Below are 27,837 nucleotides of genomic sequence, written 5' to 3' on the forward strand. Positions count from 1 at the left end.
TTTGACCTCGATGGTCATTATTTTTGGAACTTGTAGTAGTTGATGACCAATTACTAAATGTTGAAACACCGCCTCAATATGTGGCTCCGTTTCCGAGTTTTTAGGTTTTAAGTATTTTGACCTTTGACCTCGACGGTCATTATTTTTGGAACTTGTAGTAGTTGATGACCAATTAATAAATGTGGACAAACTACCTCAATATGTGGACCCGTTTGCGAGTTTTTGACCTTTGAGCTCGACGGTTATTATTTTTGGAGCTTGTAGTAGTTGATGACCAATTACTAAATGTGGAAACACCACCTCAATATGTGGCTAAGTTTCCGAGTTATATGATTTTAAGTATTTTGACCTTTGACCTCGATGGTCATTATTTTTGGAACTTGTAGTAGTTGATGACCAATTACTAAATGTGGAAACACCACCTCAATATGTGTCTCCGTTTTCGAGTTTTTAGGTTTTAAGTATTTTGACCTTTGACCTCGATGGTCATTAGTTTTGGAACTTGTAGTAGTTGATGACCAATTAGTAAATGTGGAAACACCACCTTAATATGTTGATCCGTTTTCGTGTTTGACCTTTGAGCTCGATGGTCAACACTTTTGGGACATGTGCTTTTTGATGATCAATTACTAAATGTGGCTTCGTTTACGAGTTTGACCTTTGTTCACGACGGTCAGTAGTTTGGGGACATGCTTTTGTCATTTCTGCTATGTTAAGTTAAGGTTTGGGAACGAAATCTGTGGGGTGGAGATTGTGTTCATAATGTTATGTATATTTTTAAAATAGGGGGTTGAACGAATACAGCCCTGCTATGTTAAATAGTAGTGTGTTCGTACCCACTTTGCTATGTTACATAGGTATTCATTGTCTTAAAATAGGGGTTGAAAAAGTGCTCATAAAGGAGAATGAATACACCCCTGCTATGTTTCGTAGTCTTATGTAATTTCTGCTATGTTAAAATAGGGGTTGGAAAATAAGCCATACTGTGCTATGTTTAAATAGGGGTGGAACGAATACAGCCCTACTATGTTATATAATTGTTTGTTCGTACCCCCTATGCTATGATACATAGGTGTTCATTGTCTTAAAATAGGGGTTGAAAAGATGCTGATAAAAGAGAACCAGTACACCCCTGCTGTTTCGTAGTCTTATGTATTCCCTGTTCTGCTATGTGTTCGTAGTCTTATGTACTTTCGGCTAAGTTTGAATAGGGGTTGGAAACGATGCTATGTTAAAATAGGTGATGGAAAATATGTTCATAAAAGAGAACGAGTCCACCCCTAAAATGGACTATGTTCAAATGGGGTGAAAAATAGGTCAACTGCTATGTTAAAATAGGGGTTGAAAATATTCTCATAAAATATAACGAGTACACCCCTGCTATGTTATGTTCAATTAGGGGTGGATTCTGATTTCTGTTATGTAAATCAGGGGTTGAAAATATGCTCATAAAAAGAACGAGTACACCCCTGCAATGTTATGTTCAATTAGGGGTGGATTCTAATTTCTGTTATGTAAAATAGGGATTGGAAAAGTTCTCGTAAAAGAGAACGAATACACCCCCTTATTATGTTACGTAGTCTTATGTATTATCTGTTATGTTATGTGTTCTGTGCTATTTTAAATAGTGGTTATTAGCTCTGCTATGTTCATAGGGGTTGAAAAAGTGATCATGAAAGAGAACGAGTACACCCCTAAAAAGTGCTCATAAAAGGGAACAAATACACCCCTAAAATGGTGGTCGTAAATCACCGTGGGTGGACGGTTCAAGGTGCTCGATTTCCCAAATCCCCCTGTGTCACCCGGCATAGTGTGTCAGGCGGCACTGGGAAATTCATTGTCTGCTTCAGGCGGGACTGAGAAAGTGGGTAGAGGGTCAGTGGCGCAGAAGCCCTATTTGTCTACTACTGTAATGCTATTTTATGTAAAAGTGGTAGTTAGTCCCGTGACCAGGTTGTTTCATCCCGTTTTCTAGTGTTTAGTAATCAAAGAGATATGATGAGTTATGTAGGACTGGTCCACGGATATTCCATACAGTGAATTCAGTCAGTCAGTGAATACTCAATTTTTTCGCATATTAATATTTGTTCTTTGTTAAAATATGAATTTCTAAGAAAATTAAGCTTTCAGCATTTCTGACAAAATTACATCGTAGGAATTATGCAGAAGAGTAAATCAGTAGTGACGAATTTTTAACAGGATATTCTAACTAATGGTCCTCCTTCAAATCTAATCCGAAAACAAACAATATTAATCTAGTATCGACTACAGGATAATAGCAGAATTTTCTAAAGATAATGTACTAAGAGGCATTTTTTTTTTGCCTACTATTGATAGAGCAATCACTGAGACGGAAAGACGCTTTGGACCACGTAGCAAAATCACTAGATCAATCGCCACTCCACATCCAAAAAGTGCAAGCATCCTAAATTACAACATTGTCGAGCCTATGGACCAGCATTATGGAAGTGATCTAGAAATATTTAAATTTGAATACAAAATCCCCGCAAAACAATTAAGTCGTATGAAGATGAGAGAAACCCAAAGTTGATTTTTTATGAATTTAAATCCTTAGATCTTGTTGAAGTTGTTGATAAATTTACTGCTGTCCACAAGAATACAAAGATCCTCTTTTATGTAGAGGCATGAACCTATGAGTTATTTTCTTTACCTGTAAAAGTGTATTTCTCTGTTTCCACTTAAATCAACAAGCCACGCTTGTTTTAAACGCAGTGATTAAATAACTACTTATATTAGAAATTAATTCTATTAATGTACCCTAGTTGTTTGAGGTAGTAGATTCTTACATTTTCACTGTAAAAGAGTAAAATCATGAACAACAAAGATGAAAACACACACACACACACACACACACACACACACATATATATATATATATATATATATATATATATATATATATATATATATATATATATATATATATATATATATATATAGGGTAACTTCGGAAAATAACGCCATTTAAAGGTTTCCATTATGCTAGCATAAACGCGTGGTTCGTAAGGTGACCGCTTATGAGTGTATGATAACAGTGATGCCTATTGTCTTTGTAAGCATAAAGACTAGAGGCAAGCCAAGCGTCAGTAAAGAGAAACCGGTGAACAAATGTTCACGTGACAGCCTCGGAGCAGAGGAAACAGCTCGCAAATTTTTAGTATGTGAAACGAGGTAGGCGAATTGTTTGGGTAAATGTGAGATTTTACTATTACTAAAGGTATGCGTTCATAGGGACGTACTTGCATAATATTATGATATAGATAAAATATGCAGGACCACTATTCTTATATAGAAATAATGACCAAAACAAAGTCTATTGTTTCTGGAAATAACGCCACTATCGCGTTGGGAAATAACGCCTCTCCATCTAATCGCTAATCGAAACTAATACTAGTGTTAAAAGTTTGCATTTCTTTGTCGTAGTTGTAGAGCCGGAAAAGTCTAGTTTTATGCTTTCATGGCAAGACACTCGAATATCGTGTGCAGAAAGGCGGAGAATTTGAGCTATGGTAATCTAATGCGTTTCAAAAGAACTACGTGAACGAATTGTATACGATGTTGGGAAATACACTTGATGCTGTGAATCTTTTGTGATAATCCTGAACTTATTTGCAATGCAGATTAAATGCAGGACTATAACTAACATACAACAGTAGCCTAACAATATTGGCACATAAAGGGAGCAAGCGAGTATTTAATGCCACACATGGCGAAAAAGGTGAAACTGTGAGTGTTAGTGCGTGCACTAATGTATCAGGTTCAAATTAGATAGCTTCGATGGTGTTATACAAGAGAAAGTATTAAAAAATGGTTTAGTGAAGATCTTCCTCCAGATAACACTTATGCAATGACACCTAAAGGCTGTGTTACAAAGGGAGAATTCCGTACATTTCTGGAACATTTCAACAGACATCGGATCCCTGGCCGAGCGCTGCTTATTGTGGACTGCCATCGCAATCATCTTGATATTACCATTTTAAATGCTGCTGAGACCATGTATATTAAACTGCTGTGCTTGCCTGCACATTGCACCCATGAACTTCAACCACTCGACAAAAGCTTCTTCAAATTCGTTAAAACTGTAACTGCTCTGAAACAGTTGACAGTTATCGACGAACGCATCCCGGAATAACACTTGGGAAGCTACAGTTTCCAAAACTGTTTTCACAGCCATGATTCCGTTCAGCAACACCTCAGACCACAATTTTGGGCTTCAGCGTTACAGGGCATCCTTTTAACAAAAATGCTATACCCGATGTCGCTTTTTCTCCAAATGATGTCTCAGAGCAACAGCAACCTCCACCAACACCTCCAAACACATGACCAGCCTCCATCTCTCCTTCAACACCACCGAGTGCCTTCTCCATCCACGAGCTTCTACCTACAGCTAAAATAACTAAGAACAAATCTCATCCCAGGGGGATTTCTCTTACTGCCAGAGGAGTATTGGTAACACTAGAACTATTCGCAAGAGCTGGCTCTTTAACTTCTTCCGGCACGAAGAAACAAGCATCCTCTGGAAAGACAGAGGATGGAAAGATGCTCCGTGGAAACTTTGGAGGATATTACTACGATCTCAGGGGTCTTAAAACGTGGATTCAATGTATTGAATGCAAGATTATGGTTTCACGACTTATGTGATTCTGACAGCATTGTTAAATATGACTTCTGAACATTTTGTGACGCTGGTTGTGCATTGTTGTCTGCCTCCGACGAGTAGTGCTCCATATGACTGCAGCTGTTATGTTAAGAGGTTCGTAATCATCACAAGAGATACCGGTTAACATGTACGATGACTATGAGTTTTGTGTACCAGCAAAGCAGGTAGCACATTGCCAAGAACATTATTTAGTTGTGTTCAAAATGTATTTCATTACGATTCCAACACCTTTCTGTTGTTGTAAGCAGGTGGCGTTATTTGCCGACACGTCTGGTAATAACGCCATCTCATACTCCAATTCTCAGTGCATTGTGGTCGACATTGTATGTGTAGGATCTTTGTTTTCTCATTTCATTATAGCGGAGGGTTCACTCCATCTTCCATGTAATGTGCACAGCTCTAGATATAAGAGCACTTGAACACCAGAACAAAATGTTGAATTGGTGGCGTTATTTGCCGAAGTTACCCTACATATATGTCTCATTATGTTTTTCTGTTGGCGCGAAATTGCCTTTATCCTCATTGGTTCCCTCCGACCAATGAGAGAGAAGAAAAGGGCGTGGCCTTTCACTTTCTCGTGTATATAAGATCTGCTGTCACCTGTCTTTTCTCAGTGTTTGTGTCTGATGAAAAGGACGTTAGGTCCTTGAAACTGTAACACATTGTAAGTATAGTTTTTAATATATTTCATTCTGCTCTGGTCAGAACTGTGTCTTATTTATTACTCTTCAAAAGTGTTGTTTTAAAAGAGTAATTCAGTGTTGCCAAGCGTAGCAGAATTCCGCTAAACGTAGGTACTTTTGGTTGCCCTGGTGACAAATTGGCGACGGATGAAATATATGGAAAATGTAGCTACTTTTGACAACCTATCTTAAAACTTCGAATTTTCAGCCATAGCTTGAAAGAAGTTAAGAAATTAGGTTATTACAAATCATTTATATTAGGTTAGAAAACATGTGACAAAATTTAATCAATTTGGGCTTTATGCAGAGTTGTTCTGACGCTTGATTAGTGCCATACTAAAGAGATCATCTAACATATTTTCTGCAATAATCAGGCTTTTAGTATGACGCTAATCACAGGTCCAAACGACTCTGCATAAAACCAAATCTATCTTCAGCATTTAATGCTGGTCCAGCCTTAATGAGGGTATTGTTTTGGGGAAAGAGGGTTCACTTGTTGTAAGGTATAAGTACTATTGAGACAAAAGTATAGAATTTTTTATGATGTTAAATAGTATTTTATAGTAGTTTCTTGCGGAGAGAAATTAAAAACAAAGTAGGATTAAACGAAAAACTTCTTTTTTTTAAAATAATTGTAATGAAACATTTTATAAATTTTATATTTGATACATTTATCGACATTATTTGCACGCTCATCTTTGTTAAATTTATGTCAAGTGACATTATTGTAATTATTCTTACATTAAAATTTAGAAGTTATTATACGCAATAAGAATAAAACATATGTGTTCCTTTTCTTTCATTTCTTCTATTTTTTAGAAGAAAAAGATGTTTACAATTGCAACTGATGTTACATAATGTTAGTATGTTAGTATAAAATGAAATGAAATCTTTGAGTTTTACGTCCTTCGATTATGCCAGTTAGGCTAAAGGAGACGGTGATTATGAGAAATGAGTGAAATGGTGGAATGAAGAAAGTGGAAGAAAACGGGAGAGCCCCAGAATACCCACAAGCACGGTGTTTGTCCACCTCAAGGTCCACACGGCACGAGCTGAGATCGAACCAGGTACCGAGCTGAACGATCCACCACTGAGCTACCGCGTCCCCTTAATATGTTAATAAACAAAGTTATAATAAAAGAACGATAAGTATTGACCATGACTTTTACTTTAATAATATTAACTGAAATAAGATTGAAGTTCTTTTTTTTAATTCATGGAATTTAATGAAGTACTAAATCAGGGTTTAGAATTTAGTCCTATTATTAATTTGTGAAATATTTTGCACTTTTGTTAACAGCTTTCTTTTTTCTTTCTTTTTTTTTTTACCATTTATGTTTAATTTTATAATGTAGTGAAAAATAGCGGAATTTCAGTAAGGGTAGCGGAACGTGGCGGAATTTTGGCGGCCCAGTAGTGACTTCTCGACTTAGGGACCTGCCAACAATGGAGTAATTATTCTGTAATTTATAAAGATGTGATTGCATGTTTGATTGCAAGTATAAAATTGCTTCTATGAACGTTCGTGTAAGCCATTTCATTAACACAGGCACCATAAAATAAAATGGAAGTATCAAGCATAGTTGCAAGTTCGTATTAAATTTGTAGCCATAATGGCTGGTGAAGCATCTGTTAAGTTGGAATTTTTGTACAAAGAAGAAATTGATTTTGGTTTTCCTCAGGAAGATCCACTCGAAGGGAAAGGATGGACGTACGAAATGATGACTGACAGCAAAGAATTAATATTATCTTCAACCGAAGGGGAGCAAACAAGAGAGAAAGATGTAGCTATGTATTCTTCGGATCTCAAATTAAACATTGGTATGATGAAATCTGAATTTGCAGTAAAAGACCCTGCCTTTGAAAATAATATAGAAACACTAAGAAAAGTAGAGGTTGAAGAGACTTGCGCTTCATACGGTGATGACAACAAACAATTAACTACAAGTAGTTCAAATTCAGTTGGGACAGAAAGGTAATGTTAAATTTTATATACAATAACTGGTTCAGATTGATAATACAGATACATGGGTACGAAATTTTATACTTGTAAGGAATACTTTTCGAGAAATAGTTACGGGAGGTAGATTTACGTGTAACGTAAATTAATAATCAACAGTTTGGAAGTGGCGCAGCACACATAGACTAGTTGTAGGCTACCCAGAAGCACAATTGAGCGCACCCATCTTAATGAAGGAATCATTACCTAAAATTGAATACACATTTCAAACCAATTCTTGTAGATATTTTTGATATGGGTACTTTGCGATAGTGTTCCATATATACAGGCTTGTTTAAGAAGAAACCTCCGTGGCTGAATGGGATCAGAAAATTTCCGAAATACTACCGTGATTTTTTTTTTATACCGGATCAAACGTATAGATGTTTGTAACTCTTATCCCCAAGTTATCTCGAATACGCCACTTATCCGAAGGTCTTCTAAAGTCATTAATAAAACATTAGTGTAACTAAAAAAAGGTGGATATTTATTGAAAAACCTATACATAAATTCATTGCATATTTTACTTCATTTCCTGAAAGTCGGCTGTTTTTATTTTCAAAATCATTTTTGGGGGACGGAGTTGCACTTATCTATATAGTTTCACATCAGCACTTTAGTGTACGTATACAATAAGAATTATTATGTAAAAGACACGAATCAAATTGTGCTGGCTTGCCACTAGAAAGAAGTAACGCTGTGTAGGCCTAAGTCAGGGCAGGACTGCAGCATGTTGGCCGGAGAAGGAGCGAAGTGTTGCGTAGGGAACAGGCGCGTCACAAAAGGTCAATATACATGTAAACAAGCATATGACAAAACACTCTATATGGCATAAAGTGTATTATTCTTCATGCTGAATTGTGTATTTGTACGCTAGTAAAGATGTTATATGAAACATTCCAATATGTTGTCACTGCTTATATATTTGTGTTCCAATATAATACACTACTAACGTAAATTTTGCAATTATCTTGATCCTTTAAGTCTCGGATATTTCTCTAGTACCGCGACAATTACATTTATACTTAATTTCATTTACAATGGTTAATAGCTTCTTCGTGTGTGAATCCGCGCATAACAGGTTCGATCTTGATTAATTTATTTTTATGAAGGTAGGTATCTTAGAAGTAAGAACACAAGATATTTACGATATCTATGTACTAGTCTATTAAAATATTATTTCGAATTGGGTCAAGATTTTACTTTGGCTCGGGCAGTGACTTCAATCGGTTCTTATGGGTTCCGTCACTTCCTGGAACTGTTTCCGCCTCAGTCAGTTCTTGGAACTGTTTGTGCCTTTGGAGCTTTCACGTGGTGTATACTTTTCACACGCAAATTCACTAACCGTTTGGGTACATTGGACCTCGCGTTTGCAGAATTAACGTCTTAGTTTTACTTTCACAACACTTTCTCTAATTATTTAATTAATTAATTACATTAATGAATTTCATACAGTCCACGTTTCTATGACTTCATTACACAAAATCACGCATATATATATATATATATATATACGAATATTATATCTTCCCTACACATTACATATATTAATACTTAGAAGTAATATAGGACATTTTTTATACACGGAGCAAATTCAAATGTGTCTAACATTTCTTCTCTTGTTACATTTGGGGTAGATATGAGGGTAAATATATATTGGAGGGCTCGACGTTTTTACGTATGAGTACACTTGAATACCTACGAGCTTTTATTTTAGATATATATTTACTATTCTTACAATTCAATTACTCTTAGTATATGTACCTGTATTTATTAGTATTTTTATAAAATATATAACTAGTACTCTTTAGGAAATCGAAAAACTTATAATAGCAAAAAAAAAAAAATGTTTCAAATTCGATACTAGTCATGAATTTTGCTGAGCATAAGCTAACAGTCTTTTTGCAGGTCTTTGAAAAGATGCTTACAACCCATGGTACTTTGGAGAACACTTCTGGTGTAACCTCTCTTGACACAGAAAACACGATCGCGTTGCGTCACGATCGGTTGGAGCGACTGGAATGTAATTCCTCAACTGCACCGGAACCGGGTAAGAGAAATCGGTTGCACTGTCCGGTCAAAGTAAAAGCTTGCCCGAATTTTTTATATATTGTTTATAATTCTGAGAATTTTACGGTAAATCTGTAAAAAATAAATGCTTGCTGTTGATTCCTCTGGTGTAGAAATTGACAGAGTAGAGTTCGATAGTTTAAAGTAGTTGTATCAAGAACATCATAGTTTGGAAGAAATCGTAGCCTTTATATAAACGTTTGGTTGTAAACTTTAACTGGAGAGAAGGAAACATCAACGAAATAGGGTTGGTTCAAAATTTACACACACTCCCATATATATATATATATAAACAAATCAATCACGTGTCAAACATGGAACTCGGTTAATATCAGATTTCAATCAATGAGTTCAAATACACATGTAACTACAAATCAGGAGAAAAGTACTATCTAGGTGAGAGACCCCCTAGGGTTTGGAATGGGGGAAGATATAATAACAATCGAAAAGGGCTGCTGTCAGTATCGAATCCATTGTCTTGGAGGTCACTAAACTAATCGGTGATAGATTCGGTAACTAAGCAGAAGTAAAACAAGAACAATCTCAATTTGCCTATTGATATTCATTTTGCTCATTTATAACAATAATAAATATAATAATATTTATTATTGTTATTATTAATAGCGAATTGTAATTTTACCGGATTAGGCACGGATAAGGCAAAAATATTACTCTTCTGTATTTATTTTCGTCAGTATTTTTTAAAATAATTTCATGCATCTGCTGGTGTTTCAACTGGAAATGATAAAATAGAAGTTAAGGCCGTTCACAATAATAATTTTTAGCTAACCTAGTGGCTTAAAAAATCTTTATTTTAAATTAGTCTTTTTGAACAAAGCACACAAGAAATATAATTGCAAAATGTATATTGATAATCATACTCATTGCGTATTTTACGAAAGTACATCATGCAATTTATTTACTGATATGAAATACAAATACTCAAAAATACTCTCCCTCTTTAATATTGAGCATGACGCCAATGATCCGTAATGTTTCGAAACCCGTTTCAAGGAGGAAAAGCTAGGAAATAGTTCGTGACATATCTAGGTAGATATTTACACTCCTATAGATTCTAGAAAAGATATTAACCCATTAGATTGTTTTAACAAAATTGACGTGATTTTAAATTGTACCCTATAATAAAAGAGAAATACACCATTAATCGTTCAAAATTCAAGGCGTGTATTAATAGAACTATTGGTAATTTTTTCATGCCTCATTACTATGCATTCCTACACTTTTCTAAATTCTGAAAAGAAAACTCACTTTATTTCATTGTTGAAGTTTCATTATGATTATTTAAAATGAAACACTTCCATGATAGTTTCCCATATTGGCGTAAATAACAGGTCAAAATTTAGAATAAATGGAAGAAGAAAATAGAAGAAGAAAAGATTTTCGTTACTGGTATCTGATGACATTTTTACAGTAGATTGCATAAAATTATAAAAAATATTTTTTTTTCACTCAGGTAATGGGTATAAGAAAATTTCAAATTATATCCTTTGCGTTGAGAAACAGAAAAACTACCATTATAAATTCGAAGTTCGATAACATTTCAAATAGAATGTCTGGTAACTTTTTCGTAACGTTATCTGGACTTGTAGTTTTGAATCGGAACCATTCAACTTGAAAGTGCGAAATGTATAATTTTTTATCTTGTAATTTTTATGAGATGAGTGCATTAAATTTCGAGCTTTATCTTTCTGGAATTCAGAAAAATGTAAGAATGTACTTAGCTACAAGTTACGAAGAGAGAAGCCACAGTCATACTTTTGGCTGGATTGAAATATTGACCAGTTTCAAGACGCATTTCTACAAAGAAAAAGAAACTTTAACTATTTCAAACACATTCGGGATTAGAATATCTTGTTTGCAGCTTATTGGAACCTACCGTCGAAATATATATTTGACATCATGCTAACTCTACTGGCAAGCTATGAGAAAATTCTGGATCGTAGAATATATTCTTGTTGCAGTGTTGGGCATCTAAAATGCTTCTTTTCGGCTTGTAACTGCGGATGGTTCAAATTGAGATCCTGTCATTTTTTTGGTGAGTGACGTAAATTGATATTATTTTTGGGAATTTAGGAAACTTAAAGTATCTCTAGTACATGTCACGAAAAATTTCCCGATCGCTCTATTTCAAGTATATTTTTAGTTTTCAACCATCTTCTGTATAGCATTTTTTTTTTTTTTTTTTTTTTTTGCTTCTATTTCCAGAAAATGGAACCTGAAGCCAGTTTTTCTTACTAGATGAATAAAATAAATTATGTGTTGTTGGTTTTCTAGATTTTGTACGTGAGAATGACCCTAGATACAAAACAACCATTTTTTTCATCTTTTTCATTTGTAAATTCTTTTGACATTATGCAAATTATTCTAGCCACTGCAGCTTGTAACTATATGTACTTTCCGCCTTATTTTACTTTTATTATACGAGTGAAATAAATAAATATTTTTGTAATCTCTTAGCAGTGAATCAATCACACTCTGCATTTTTAGAAATGTTTCTTGTATGCTTTAGTAGAAAATATATTGTAAAATCAAGGACTTTTTTCATTTCTTAAAAAGGTTTCGAATCTGAAATTCGAAAATTGTTTCTTCTGGTTTCGAATGTGACATAATACCACCTCTAATTTTTTGAACTGTATACAAAAGTATTTTTGGTAAGTTATGTTACATAATGCCCATAAAACCGAAGCAGCTTTTGTGACTTTTAAGCTGTTACGTTCATATATTTAATATACTTAAGTTTAAAAGAAATTTTTAATATATCGAAAAGCGGATGTTCGTGCACGATTCATCGTCTTAGCACAACATTCAAGGCTATTCAAATTATTTATTTATTTAACAATCACCAAATACAGCTCAGAGGCCATTTTATAGTGGATACCTAACAACAACAATAAAAATCAAAAGGAATAGGGAAGATATGGCCCAGGGCCTCTTTAGTTGGTACTATTCTGATATTTGCCTAGTAGGATTGAGGGAGACTGGAAAACCCCAGTCATTATGGTCGGCAACGAGAATGGAACTCAAGATCTACCGAATGCGAAGGCAACGCTTTACTACTTGCGCTGTTTCGCTTGGTTCTGCCGAAACGGAAAGTAGTTCAAATTTACTATGACGTCCGGTTCATGACTGATTCTCGTACAAGATAAACGGTCAATGCTTTCAAACTGATTTTATTATAAGAATTTCAGTGTCTTAAGAATAGGTCTCATTTTATCCGTTAACCCTGTTTTCAAACCGAACTTTATTCAGTTTAGTCATTTTGATTTTAGCCTTTATTGCCACAGAAGGTAGCTGTAACACACAACGAGAAGCGATTGTTTGTAAACGATTCAGTACCGATGTATAACACACGTATCATGACTGTCTATAACTGTCAAATCCGGATGTTGTTCAAATTAACTATTACTTCAGCTTTCACATTCTCTGCTAACTCCTATTCAAACCGGAGCGATTGAAACCGAGTATGATGCGTTTCGGTAAAAATATTTGTCACCATAGAACGGGAACGATAACAGATTTTGACAAACGTTTTCTTTTACAGTCAATAGAAGGTCTAAAGAGGACATACTAAACGCGCAACAATCTAGCAAATTCGGAAGTGTTTGAAATTTAATAATATGGTTCGTTTCTATACTGACCTCTCTCTACAAAAGACGGTAAGGGATATCGAGATATGCTTTGTTACAGTCGGTTTAGTTTCCAAATGTAGGTTCCATCTTCTCCGTTAAGCCTTTATTCCGACCGCTAGTTTTTTAAATGACCATTTCCAGTTTCAACATTATAGCTTCTGAACAAAGACAGACAAGCGTGTGTATGTGGATTTTTCTTGGTTCTTTTTTCTTCATTTCAATATTTCATTCCTTTGTCCTCTAGACCAGCCGACATACCCGTCAGACGTGAAACTAAAGAATTCATTTAATTTAATTTTGAATGAAAACGGGTCAATGGTTGAACATTCACCTCTGATATATCGGGAGAGTGCTGCGATCCCAGCTCGCGTTAATCGGACTTTGTAGTAGAAAAACACTGTGTAAGTAGGTTTCCTTGGGGTTCTTCTATTTTCTTCGTTTCAATATTTCATTCATTTCTCATAATCCCTGTCCCGTTTAGCCTGGTCGGCATAAGCGTATAACATAACACTTAACATTTCATTTTCGTATCAAAACGAAAATGGTAGCAGGTAGGGTAAGGCGGGTCTATGAAAACAATTCGGCGTTTAATTGCAACATATGATAACGAGAAACACTTGTGCAGAGGATTCAGCTTCGCAACACAATGTATGATGACTATCCTCAACATTCTTAAAGTGAGGCAGCACTGGCTCAGTAGTAGAGTGTTCACTTCTGGTGCATGGGTCCTTGTTTCGAACGCAAGTGCTGCCAAGTGAACTTTGTGTTGGACAAACACCGTGTGCGTGGGTTATGTCGGGCTTATCCCCCCATCCCTCTACTATCATTCCACAATTTCTTTCATTTCTTATCATCACTGTCTCCTTTAGCCTAGCCGGTGGAAACGTCGAACATAAAACTTCAAGAATTTTAAAATGGGAAGTTGATCACATTTACAATTACGTCCAATTTCAGAACTCATTTTCTTACAGCGAAAGCGCTAAAAGCTCTTAACTTGCAGTTTCTTGCAATCGATTTGGCATTTAAAGAACATCTTCAATTCCTGCGTTGAGATTCTAATCAAACAAGATGTGATTAGAAATAACGATGTGTGGTTTCAGCATTTATCGCCACATAACAAACACTAATAAATAGGGAGAAGTATTTTCTTCAACCTGTTCAACGTGAATATTTACAGCACTATACGAGAAACGGAAGTCTTAGATTTACCATTGCGGTTTAAACACTGATTTCCGTAGAGACAAAACGCTAAGAAATATGGATGTGTTCTTCGACTCGAGTTTGCCGGTCGAGAAAACGTTACTTTCCGTTGAAGCTCTATTCAAACCATAGGTGTTTAAAATTACCATTTTCCAGTTTCAACTTTTATCGACGTAAAACGAAAATTGTAACAAATAGCGTGTAATTATTTTATTTAAAAAGATTTCAGCCATTTCCAGCGTCTTAGGACAAGTTAGCATAACTATCGACAACACTGTTTCAAAACAGAAATTATTTCAAGCTACCAGTTTTAACACATCTATAGAACAAAAACGATAAAACATATCGATATGAGTGTTTTGTAATTGATTAATTTGACAAGAATTGGTTTTGTTTTACGTTAACTCTAAGATGAAACCGGAAGAGGTTGAAATTGTCCATTTCTGGTTTCAAAATTTATCGTAATGAAACCCAAATGATAATAGATGTCAACAAATTATACTTGGAAAGCATATAACTTCTGTTTCTTATATAAAACCTCACAACCCGCAGCAGCGCATCGAAACCGCAAGTTGTTGAATTTATTAGTACTTCTGTTATCAGATTTTCATAGAGAAAGACTCAAAAATATTTAGAGAGATGTTTTTCAGACCTTTTCAGCGTCCCAAGTGTAGCTTCTATCTCATCCCTCTACCCTCTATTCAAATTGGAAGTAGTCCCGGGTTCGATCCCAGCCCCCGCCAAGTGAACTTTGTGGTGGACAAACACCGTGCTCGTGTGTTTTCTCGGGGTTCTCCCGTTTCCTCCCACTTTCTTCATTCCACCATTTCACTCATCTCTCATAATCACCGTCTCCTTTAGCCTAACCGGCATAACCGTGGGACGTAAAACTCAAAGATTTCATTTCATTTCAAATTGGAAGTACTTCAAATTAACGATAGTTTTCAACATTTATTTTCACAGAATTAATAGAGTAAGGGAAAATAACCCCTTCTTTACATGGAATCAATGTCCAAGGAACAAACACTATTTTTGACATTGTTTTCTATTGCAACCAGTATTTACATATGTATTACCTCCAGTCTGAATATTGAATTCGCTTAGTTTGGAAGTCTTAGTTTCACACTTTAAGTCTATATTCACTTGTTTAACTTGGGTATTGGTACTGAAGACTCGTGCAATATTTGTCACTAGATTGACTCCTAGTCATAGATGAAAACATTCGAGCAGTGTAACAGATTTGTGGCAGACGTGCGAATTTTAAGCAAGATGTAGCTCCTTCACCCGTTTTTCCTCCAGTGCCACCAGTGATTGTTATTTTAACTACTATCCAAAAATAAAGCAACGATATTTAATTCGTCATTAAGATAATGATATATGTGTTACCCACGCTACGTTCTTACCATTTCGACATTTACCTTGTATATCTTACACATTCGCTAACATCCTATCATTTATTCAATCAATTAAAAGCATTTCACGAACTCGTTTAACTTGATCATTCGTAGTTCTCTTACTGTAAACAAAATATTTCGGTGAGATTTTTAAACAGCTTTTTATTTCCTCATTGTCATATGTACGCAATACTTTGTCACCTTCTATCATTTTGCTAAGTATCTTATAAATAAAAGCTAAAGCTATTGGGCTTTATGCAGAGTCGTTCTAACATGTCATTCGAGCCATGCTGTAGATCTCGACAGCCTCTAGCATAACGGTAATCATACGTCAGAACTACTCTGCATTAGCTTCCGGTAACGCACCGGACTTACAAGTGTAAGATCGTGAGTTCGATTCTAATTTGGGTCACATTTTTTGGAATGCAATAATATATTCGTTAGTACATGTGTAATTATATCAGTAAACTTTCGTCCCGTTCAATGAATTTTATTCATGTGTGTGTTACAAAAGTTTACTAGCTTGTATAATTCTAAAGCAAAATCCAGTGGTGTGTTGTAGAAGAAATTTCCTTTGGATGTATAATAATTTATGTAAGTGATAGTTGTTGATGTAATCATGGAGATAAATGTAGATATTTGTATAGACCTATCACACAGCTAAAGTTGTATTTTAACGTATGGCCTGTAAACATTACTTGCAATCGAGTAGAAAGAAAATACTGTCTGTTGAACAGATTCACAAGATATGTCAACTGTAAATAATGCACATGCAATACTACTTTGAAAAAGGGATCATTTACCCAACTATCTCGCCTTTAATTAAGCTGAATAACATTACATTTTGCAATATATTGTATTATATAGATGGGTAATAACATAAGGAAAGAAGACCTACGAATTTTTAAAACAAAATTTGAGTAAGTTACTTAACGTTATGTGAAGTAAATGAAGTTTCAAGTCGCTAAATGTATAGTCGATGTCTATAAAAGAAAGATATCACATATATTTACAAAAGTAATGCAAACAAAATGTCTAAGCTAATAGTTTCACTTTGCGACAGAAATATGCATGGAAATTGTAATATTCTTCTGAAAGTATAAAACTATGTAGGCGGGTTTGTAGGTCAGAAGCAACAAGAGAGTATTATACAACAGGAGCCTATTAAAGTTCGTGATAGGAATCCAGGGCAGCTTGGTTTAATCGTGGATTATATCCAGTAGAGGTGGTTTCTTTTCTGACGCCATGAACCTACGGGACCACTTAATCACAGGGTGTCTGTGTTTTGTATATTACCGTATGTATACTTAAGTTTAACGATGAAGAGTATATTGCATTTTCTTCAGTTCTCACGTATGCAGGTAAAATTACACAGCAAAAATTACTATCAAAACTTCTATTGGAACTCGGGTCTGTTGGAAATATTTATCTCTTTAGGTTCTCATTCATAATTTCGTGAACGTATGCACAATAAGTCCTTTGCTTGTAGCCAGTGGAACAAGCACCCGATACCTCTAAAACAGTATATCAAAAATACCAATGCTTAACTTCAACTTTTGAATTCCAGAGATCGTTCCGTATACAGAGCCAGGGTAAACTTGTACACTGGCTCAGAATCGTTGCACTTTCACAGACATACTTTTGGCTGGATTGAAATATTGACCAGTTTCAAGACGCATTTCTACAAAGAAAAAGAAACTTTAACTAAGAAAGTATAAGTGTAATGTGTATTTTCTTCGGAATCCATTGGTGAAGCCTCGAAATATGATATTTTTTTTTAAATTTTTATTTTAAATGTGTTCTTCTTTTCTAGTTTCGGCCTTTTAAATATCTATATAGGTTAAGTGTTAATCCAACATTAAGAATATTGTATCATAATTTTCAATCCCTCTATCGCGTAAAAAAGGTTATACCATGTATAAGCCATTAAAACTAAGTAGATGTACTGAAGAAAAATTTCCCACAAGGTGCTCTCCCTTGAATATTTTTGTGTATTAACTCGCGAACAAAACCGGTAATTTGAACTAGATTTACTTAGGAAAAAATTGTGATTCCGTGGCCCATTTTGCCAGTTCACATAAGTAAACGGGAAATTGCGTTATTTATATGAATAATGATGAAAATATTTTGTTTGCCGGTTTTTTTTTTTTTTTTTTTAAATTTTGTCCCACGAGACCTTCTGATTTTTTAGACGTTTTACATGTTAGAATACCGAAACTAGTCTATATGTAGTGTTTAAGATGTATGGGTTCACAGCTGAATAATTTTTCGTGCCATTCCAACAGAAATGTAGGTATCCTAGTTTATCTTTTTTCATATGCTGGCAAAGCTGTGATCACTAAACTGCATCAGATGGTGTGTAATGGATATCTGTGCAATACATCTTATTAGGAGATCAGATCGGAAAGCAACGCGCAGTATTTTTTCCCAAAAAAAAAATTAATATACCAAAACCAAACAAAGCACAAAAAAAGTTACGTATTTGATCCACTTTTCTACAGTCACCAACTTTCTCCATACGTTTCTATAAGCGTGGTACCGGTTTCAGGATGCTCTGTTCATGAAAGTCTGTTATGGTGGAGTATAGGAATGTGCGGACTGCTGTTTTCACTTCCGCATCTGTCGCAAAATTTTGACCGGTGAGGAATTTCTTCATGAGAACATAGAGATGTGAAAGTGAGAGACGAAAGAGACTTGTGGACTGGCAGTAATGATGAAGTTTGACGTTGTCACCATTATTGCAGCGGAGTTTGTCACGCAGGGCACGACGCAACGTTAACCAAAGTTTTAATTTACGCTGCAGCATTTACAGTTGTCCAGTGTTTAACAAATCCCCCAATAAAACAACAAACGTCCCAGAACACTGTCACAAGCACTTTTCTCGCAAATTGAGTTATGTTTAGTTTTTGTCATGTTGGAAACCAGTATGTTTCCACTCCATAAAGACGTGCTTGGTCTCGGGCGTCTAATAGTATGCCCAAGACATCCACGATTTCATACAGATGGCATAACGCGTTAGGTGATCCAAGCATGTCATCATTCGCTGAGCTTCGTGGTTATCTGTCAAGTTCTTAAGCACCTACTTTATGGAATTGCAATGTGTCCTGAGCAAGGTCGTACACTACAGCGTAGTAAATGTTGAATTTCTGCAAAAGGTTCGCACGTGCACACGACGGTCACTTAGAATTGCTGGCTGGATGGCGCTGATAATCTGCGGTGTTGAAGCTGTTACCGGGTGCCTGGAGCTTGGCGGAATGGACAATAACTGGAAACATTGCAACAGTCCATATAATCGTCCCCATATACGGTACGCATGTTACAGTAATTTTCTCTTGGTGTATGCCCTTTGATTCATTGAAATCTAATCATGACTGGCTTCTCTTCACATGTGAGGGAAAGTAACAGGACGCCATATTTCTTTCGTAGTTCAAGTTTGTGTCGCTAGAGCTACATAGGAAAACAAAGAAATCTCTGTAGCACAAACTTCAAACTCTCTCGTCATGCAATTTCTCCATTCCAGCTGGAATACTTGGGGAGAAAAAATTTTGTGGTTTATCTATCTGCCCTCGAATTTAAATCATATGGTAATTTTATGTATTTAGGAAACAACGGGAATTTCCCGTTTTCGTCCCTTAAGGCCAATAACACTTGCCCATTGGGTTTCAGTAAAGATTTTAATTACGAGACCCGAAAATAACGTAAGAAGAATGTCTTTTTAAGCTGATGCTGGCAACCCTGCAAACTTGAACCGCTACTACAAACCGGGTAAGGGAGCTTGTACGAGGCAGTTAATATCAGACGCACATTTTCTCGATTTATGTTGTTTATCCTCAATCATTTTCACGGTTAATCGTCTATCCTCTCAGAGAAGTTCCCTCTCTCTCTATGCTCTCTTCTATCCATATTGTTGTGAGTCGCCCACTACGATGTTCATCTTCGATTTCTGTGCTGCCTTCCGCAAACATTTTGTACCAACAATATACCTCTGCCATTGGTAACAGTATATTTCCAAAGGCCTGCTGAATCTTCCGGTACGTTATCGAGGCAGTCTCAACAACTTTCATACAGAAGGCGATTGCGTAGCACTGGTCAATATTACGTGCTTCCGTTGTTGTGACAGGGGTCGAACATACGATCGCACTCTTTAGCTTCTAACTTCACAATAAAAGATATTTCGTGCGTTCCACGTGCTGTGCTATTGGGGCAGGCCCAAGGCCACTCTCTTCAAGCGTTGCCAGCAGAATCTGAAACAATTTTCTTATTACTTTCTTGTCGAACTTCGTATATTGTAAATTTCACCTTCGTAAGGTAATCCACTTGTCAGATACTCTGCTTTGGCGTACAATTTAAAGTTTTTCTCTTACTCATAGAACACTGATTCTAATGATAGTAACGTAAAAAGACAATAAAAAGTAACAAAAGGGGAGACAGAGTGCTCATCTGTGTAAAGTATACTTTCAAGGTATTCACATGTTTCCTGAAACTATAGCAGAAAATTTGTATCTCAACTGTAAGTAACTAGCCCAGTCAATAAAGGTTTTTGCAAGGAAAAAAATTGGGTAAAGCTGATTTTCTCCCAAGTGATAGACCACTATGTGGGGAACATTTTCCCAAAATTCCCCGCCCCTCCCCCTGGAGCTTTCCCCACCACGCCCCCTCAAAGTTAAAAAATGGGCGTTTTAGAAAAAAGGCCATATCTTCAAAACTAATGGACATATTGACATGCTTCTTTTTTCTCGTAGTCTGTAAAATGTGCTCTACAATTTCGTATTCCTTAAAGTTTTTCATAAACCTAACGGTTTCTTGGCAGTTTTAACCTAAAGAGTAAAAAATGGAAAAATCGCCCGCGCCATTTTGTTTTTCCTCCTATATTTCCTTAGTGAGTTGTGATATGGAAAATGTTTCAAATAAATCTTAAAGAGCATAAAATGATCTTTCCAACGGTGTATATATTGTGGGGGTTACTCTTAAAATTAGCCATGTAGCAAGGTAAGTTTGAAGACGAGCGGGCTCAAATTTGCGCCTCAAATATCAGTATGTTTCATTTCGAAAGAAAAAAAATAATAATAACAAACCTTTTTTTTTTCAAATAATAAACCACTGCATTGTTCGAAAAAGCATTTTTGTTTAGTCCTGCCTCCCTGTGAAGCTTTAACCCTTACTCTATCCCCATTACCATTCCAAATTTAAAAATAAGCGTTTCTGAGAAAAGGTATTATCTCCAAAACTATTCAACACACTGATAATTTTCACATTTTTTATTCTTAAAAAGTGATAAAATTTTTTTTATTTTATTTTCTATTTTTTTTTATAAATCTAATAATTTCTAGATAAACAAACTATAAACATTTGAAATATTTTGTTTCCTCTTCCTTTCCCTATTTTTTGCCTTGGATCTCCTCAGTCTATTAGCGTATGAAATTATATCTCTAACATTTTTTATTATGTTTACATCTTAATTTTGAACATGTCCGCTATGCTTACTGCAGTATTTTCAACTTAATCTTCCGTAGCTATACAGTATACTATTTAATTTTCGGATGATGATTCTACAAGTTCTTCCTCGGAATAGAAATGTGAATTTAGGCAAGACAACCCATACAGTGCTCACACATTGCAGCGCAATATATTTTAGTTATTTTACATTTACAGTATTGCCTACATTCTTGCTTACACGAACATGATATTATGTACAGAAGCTCGTCTGGTGCAAATGGCTTGGATGTGGGAATAGGTTTCAATGTCTTTTTGGAGCGTCCGTTTTCTTTAATTAATTCTATCCTCCAACCCCATTCTGTGTCAGGAAGTTTATTTCCTAACCATTTCTGTACTTGCAAAAATACTCTGAGCGAATGTTCATTACACGCTTCAGAAGTTGGAGGTAGTTTGGCCAGGTCAAAGTTAGATCTTTGTGAAAGACAAAAATCTGTGGTATCGGGCTTCATTCAAATTTGAGTATTTTCCCAAATCATACAAAGCCAAAACTAATTTTTCACCTGTAGATAATATTTTTCCTTTAGATTTTGAAATATCCAAAAACACTCTGGCCCAGTTTTGAAATTCCAGTGATTTGAGCATATCTATTACTTTTAATTTGCCCATACCATAAAAACACGATGTCGTGTCACATCCTGTTAACGCATGACAGAACAAAAGTAGTTGCCGGCAATCTCCAAACTTTTCAATCAATGTTTCGATCCTGAAGTACCGTGTGTTCGGAGTCACAGCACCTTTCTCTTTACAGAAGTAAACAGAAGCACTTTCTTTCTCAGGAGACAAAAGCAGTAAGTAAGACTACCAGGTCAGTATCAGATCCTACAACAATAACTTTTGAAACAGTTTTCAACTGTTGAATGGCCGTCATTACAATGTCAACATCTGCGTCTTCCTCTACTGTAATTACAGTCAATCCCCGTTTCACGAGTTCAGACCCCAGAGTCAACGATAATCTCTTCCTATTGTTTCTATTACCTAAGAACTCGTCTTTTCCCGTGGCACAGACTGTGTTTTGACAAAAAATTATGTCTTGTGAAGATTTTTTCGCCGCTCTCCTGTTTTGTTCTTCATTTTTCGTGGTAGGCTCACTAGTGTAACCATCAAAACCAACAATATATTTTTGACCATATTTATTAAGAACATGTGTACAATAGTTATCTAAGACAGCTCCAAAGGTACAATTGTTTGGCCTTGGCAGGTGGTGAAGAAGAAACCCCCCGTCTACAATATATGTTGCATCCTTTACATCTAGTTCTTCGATGATTCCTTCTTCAAAAACTTTCATGAAGGATGATTTTGTACCTTTTCGAAGAGAAACTTCGTCAAACAGAGCTGGTGGGCGTACTGCCAATTCATATTCGAAATATGTCTTTAATTTGCTGGCGCTATCACAGGCACACAATATCCGATTAAAAAGCTGTTGAGAATTGATATTGACCTCTTTTGATCTTACCCTTGGTGACTTCTGTGCTGCCTGTGTCTTCACCTTTTCTGTGCAGTTTGAGTTCTTGGAAATTTTTACCTTTAATTTTGTTCATGGTAGACAAACCGACATCGTATGCTTGATCACAGTTTATTGAATCATCACAAACAAACCCAGTGGCCAAAGAGACCAGTTCACCAGACAACTTTGTAAAAGGACTGTGTTCTTGTAACCAAGCTGTAAACTTCTGTAAGTCTGATAAGTCTTTCTTCTTTCTGGATTCTCGTAGTTCAACGTGCTGTTCGCTAAACTGCATTGCTGTTCCGAAAAAATCTTCTACAGCTCATGGACTTTGAGAAAGAATGGTGTTCCAAGTACCCATTTTGAAAGAGTATTGTCAGTAATGCCACGGCCATGTGTCAGTCCTCCAACAGATTTCATGGGTCGCTTCAAATCTTGTTCTATGCACATATCAGACCACGTTCCTGACCAGTACTTGCTTTTCCGCCTAATAGTGAAGAATCCTTTCTCCTTAAAAAGAACTAGTTCTTGATTTGTGAGTTTTAATTCAAGTTTGCACATCTCTTGTGCATACAAGTGGGCGGATTTAGCATAGGGGAGATGTCCGGCAGCATGAAAATATGGGAGCATTTGAATTGTTGTATTCAGATGTAAATCCCAGTTTCCTGATCTTTCTGCAAAGTTAAAGAGCATTAGAAGGTCAATGCACCTAAGGAGATTAACCCACAGCTTAATTGTTCTGCTTAAAGTTCTAATTTCCTGCAAGAAATCGTTAAATTTGCTCAAAGCTTCTTTAACAGCTGGTTCTTCTAGAATATCTTGTTCATTAAAACCCTTTTCAAGATCTTGAGAAATATTTTCCAAATATGCAAGGGAGCCATTTATTTCAGGAAAACTGCTCTTCATCACTTTAACAATCGCACAAACTGTAATGCTATATGCTCAGACAGCTCTTGCGTATGTGCGACCATTCAACATGTGGTTCACAGTCAGTTTACCGTAAACTGTAGCCCATAGGTCTTCCAAACCACTCCCCTCCATTATCTTTCCAATAGCACCCATAAAAGATATTAATAGATGGAATCCTCCTAGCCTCAGAATAATTTTTGACACTTCACTGTTGGGATTTGCTGACGCTACAATTTCAGCCGCCTTTAAAAACAATGGTTAATCGAACGTAACAATACAGGCACAGCGTTTCTTCTGACATTGTTCTGCAACATAACTCAGAGCAGAGAAGATTGTTGATGGATTGCTAGTATCAATGTTTATAAAGGGAATTCCTAATATATATGTATTCTCACAATCTTCTCTTCTACTCATTACGGAGGTCATGAATCCATTCCACCCAGGCAGCATATCTGCGCCTGCAATCCACAAAACATTCATTGGAAATATGGGGCGTTCGACATCCAATTCCTCTGGTAACTTTCAAGTCATTACAATCTTCCACAAAAATATTGGAGACCCCACTACGGTGAGTTTTTTTGGCATACGAAAGAATACGAATAGTTTCAGGATTAAATGTTCCCAACGGAGTTCGCTTCACCTCCACTTCTGTTTTAACACATTTACTTAGTGTTATGCATTCTATCCCTCCTGATATTTGAGGCGAAAATTTGAGCCCGCTCGTCTTCAAACTTACCTCGCTACATGGCTAATTTTAAGAGTAACCCCAACAATATATACACCGTTGGAAAGATCATTTTATGCTCTTTAAGATTTATTTGAAACATTTTTCCATATCACAACTCACTAAGGAAGTATAAGAGGAAAAACAAAATGGCGCGGGCGATTTTTTCATTTTTTACAATTTGGTTAAAATTGCCAAGAAACCATTAGGTTTATATAAAACATTAAGGAATATGAAATTGTAGAGCACATTTCACAGATTGCGAGAAAAAAAGAAGCATGTCAATATGTCCATTAGTTTTGAAGGTATTGCCTTTTTTCTAAAACGCCCATTTTTTAACTTTCAGAGGGCGTGGTGGGGAAAGCTCCAGGGGAGGGGCGGGGACTTTTGGGATAATGTTCCCCTCATAGTGGTCTATCACTTGAGAGAAAGTCAGCTTTACCCAATTTTTTTTCCGAACTTTGATGTTTTTTGACCTTCATTGACTGGGCTATATGTTGAATGTTACTCTTCTCCCTCTTAAATATAGCATTTTCCAATACACCTGTGCATTCAACCGTTTATTTTAAACAATAAGCTTATGCTAATTTTCCTTCTTTGACAAGAGTGACACATGAGATGATAATTTTTGACCTGTGTTTCTTGATCCTCCTTGTCTCCTTATAATACCAATTTGAATGAAAGCAACATGATAGAAACTCAGGTAAAAGTAGGTACTGAAAAAAATAGCTAACTTATTTTAAAAAGTAAAGCTGCCTTTCTTTTATAATTAAATGTATACCATGTTTCTTTCATTTTGTTAATATTCAGGACGCAGCATTCTCAAACGTTCTTATTTAAGAAGAGTGCTTTTTTCACTTAGATGTATATCAATAGACTTGAAGATTGTATAACGGTTTAAACCTTAATGTCTCAGAGCATTCAAATTATATTAGAAGCACTAGTAGAGATTAGCATACTGCTTGAAATGACGTATTTTTACAAAATTTTAAAAATGGTTATAGTCTTGTTTTCTTTCTTTGTCATAATACGAACAGTTTTGGTAGTTGTAATTGCAAAAATCTCTCGGAATTGCTAAATTATATACCACAAAAATTATTGATATAGTACACAAGTACTGTCAGTGAGAGCGTACCACCATTTTCATCTGTAATCAGATGTTCATTCCATGGTGTAAGGTGGTAGTATGCATTTGAGTTAAATCCGATAACTGATAGATAAATGTAGATGCTATTTGAGATATCAATTTAAATGACATGCTTTTTTTTGGAGAGCAGAAATGATACTAAAACACCTCAATATTTCTCTTCTCCTAATATCTACAAGATTTTATGTAATATTACAATACTATTATAAATCAGTTTATCGGGGGAAAGTGCAAAACATCGTATCTCCACTTTTTATGGAATTTTAGATTTTGGGTGCATTCGATTTCCCACATCTGATTCTACGTGCGTGTGAGAGATCGTAAACGAAAACCCGGTAAAGAAAGACGGGAAAAAACTAACTTTTAAAACCTGGTATCGCAAATAAGATAGTGTAAAAGCAGAAGAGATTTATTGCTCTCCTGAAAGTTTGGTTATGGTGAGTTACGAGGTATAGCACTTTCGCCATTCTAAAACTTATGATTACCTTGAAAAGCCTCACGATAAAAATTCAATATTTTTGTTGTTCTATTTTAGATGGAAACTTCTGCATTTCTTTGTTGTTCCATATAGTGTACCTAGATTTCCACTCCCTATTTTACTGAATTTATTACAGGATCCATACAAATGAAAAACCTCACACATGCAAAGAGTGTGGACCCAAATTTGGTCAGCGTTTAACTTTAGCTAGACATATGTTAACACATAGCAGTGAAAAACCTCACACATGCCAAGAGTGTGGACACAAATGTGGTCAGCGTTTAACTTTAGCTAGACATATGTTAACACATACCAGTGAAAAACCTCACACATGCCAAGAGTGTGGACACAAATGTGGTCAGCGTTCTAGTTTAGCTAGACACATATCAATACTTACAAATGAAAAAGCTCAAACATGCCCAGAGTGTGGAAAGAAATTTAATTACCGTTCTGATTTAGCTAGACACATGTTAATCCATACAGGTGCAAAACCTCACATATGCCAAGAGTGTGGTGGGAAATTTAATCTACGTTCAAGTTTAGCTAAACACATGTTAATACATACAGGAGAAAAACCTCACACATGCAAAGAGTGCAACAAAAAATTTAGTCAATGTTCACATTTGGCCACACACATGTTAATCCATACAGGTGAAAAACCTCACATATGCCAAGAGTGTGGTGCGAAATTTAATCGACGTTCAAGTTTAGCTACACACATGTTAATACATACAGGTGTTAAACCTCACACATGCAAAGACTGTGGTGGGAAGTTTAGAGAACGTTCATCTTTAACTAAACACATGTTAATCCATAAAGGTGCAAAACCTCACACATGCAAAGAGTGCGGCAAAAAATTTAGTCAACGTTCACATTTGGCCACACACATGTTAATCCATACAGGTGAAAAACCTCACATATGCCAAGAGTGTGGTGAGAAATTTAATCGACGTTCAAATTTAACTAAGCACATGTTAATACATACAGGTGAAAAACCTCACACATGCAAAGACTGTGGTCACAAATTTCGTCAGCGTTCAACTTTAGCTAGACACATGTTAATCCATACAGGTGCAAAACCTCACACATGCAAAAAGTGTGGTCACAAATTTCGTCAGCGTTCACATTTAACTAGGCACAAGCTAATACATATAAGCTAAAAATTCACATATGCTAGACACAAGTTAAAACATACATGCATATAACCTCATAAATGGGAAAAGCGTAGAAACAAATTTTGTCAGCGTTCAAATTTAGTTGCACACATGTTAGTACCTACAGGTGAAAACCTCACACATGCTAAGAGGGTAGGAATAAATTTATTCGACGTTCACATAGAGCTGCACACATGTTAATACATTCAGGTGGAAAATTTCACATGTGCGAAAAGTCGAAATAAATTTAGTGAACGATCAAAGTTGGTTAAACATACGTTGATACATGCCTGTGAAAAACATTACTTATCCCAAAGGTGTGGGAGATTTTTTCGACGTTCAAATTTGACTAAACATATCTTGATACACAGTTAAGAAACCTCATACACGCCAAGACTGTCAGTAGAGATTTCGTAAAACTGCATTTGTTTATACATACGTTAATACATATAGGTGAAATTTCTCTTCAATGGCAAGAGTTTAAAGATGATTTTGAGTTTAATGTCCCGTTCTGCAGCGAGACAAGGTGGACTTTCTTATAAGCGTGGTATCCAAAACACGAGCTACCGCCGGGAATCGAACCCAGGATTCCCACACCAAAGGTGCGTACGGTAACCGCTTAGCCGTGAAGGAGCTCCCATGCAAAAAATTTGGGATAGTATTTGTGCAAAATTAACATTTGGCAGAAGGCAGTAATTAACACAGAAAAAAGAGCTCAGTGTGTGAAAAGTGATTTGGTTTAAGTTCAATTTTGGCAAATCATATGTTAGTACACACTAATGAGAAAGCTGATGTATCGAAGGAGTGT

At 35.8% G+C, this 27,837-nt stretch overlaps 1 protein-coding gene across 2 annotated transcripts; it reads left to right on the top strand.

Moving 5' to 3' along the window:
- The first annotated feature begins 6,740 nt into the window (after positions 1-6,740).
- LOC145681254 (uncharacterized) lies at positions 6,741-27,345 on the top strand. Of its 2 annotated transcripts, none has more exons than XM_081752823.1 (2): positions 6,741-7,339; positions 25,933-26,153. In XM_081752823.1, exons 1-2 carry the CDS (start codon positions 6,978-6,980, stop codon positions 26,024-26,026), a joined length of 456 nt encoding a protein of 151 aa, XP_081608949.1. In that variant the 5' UTR covers positions 6,741-6,977; the 3' UTR covers positions 26,027-26,153. The 2 variants fall into 2 exon arrangements, with proteins under 2 accessions (XP_081608949.1, XP_081608948.1); XM_081752822.1 differs by having other exon boundaries at positions 6,745-7,339; positions 26,012-27,345.
- The last annotated feature ends 492 nt before the right edge of the window (positions 27,346-27,837 follow it).

Source organism: Thermobia domestica, chromosome 3 (assembly GCF_964235325.1).
Source record: "Thermobia domestica chromosome 3, izTheDome1.hap1.1, whole genome shotgun sequence".
Taxonomy (NCBI): domain Eukaryota; kingdom Metazoa; phylum Arthropoda; class Insecta; order Zygentoma; family Lepismatidae; genus Thermobia; species Thermobia domestica.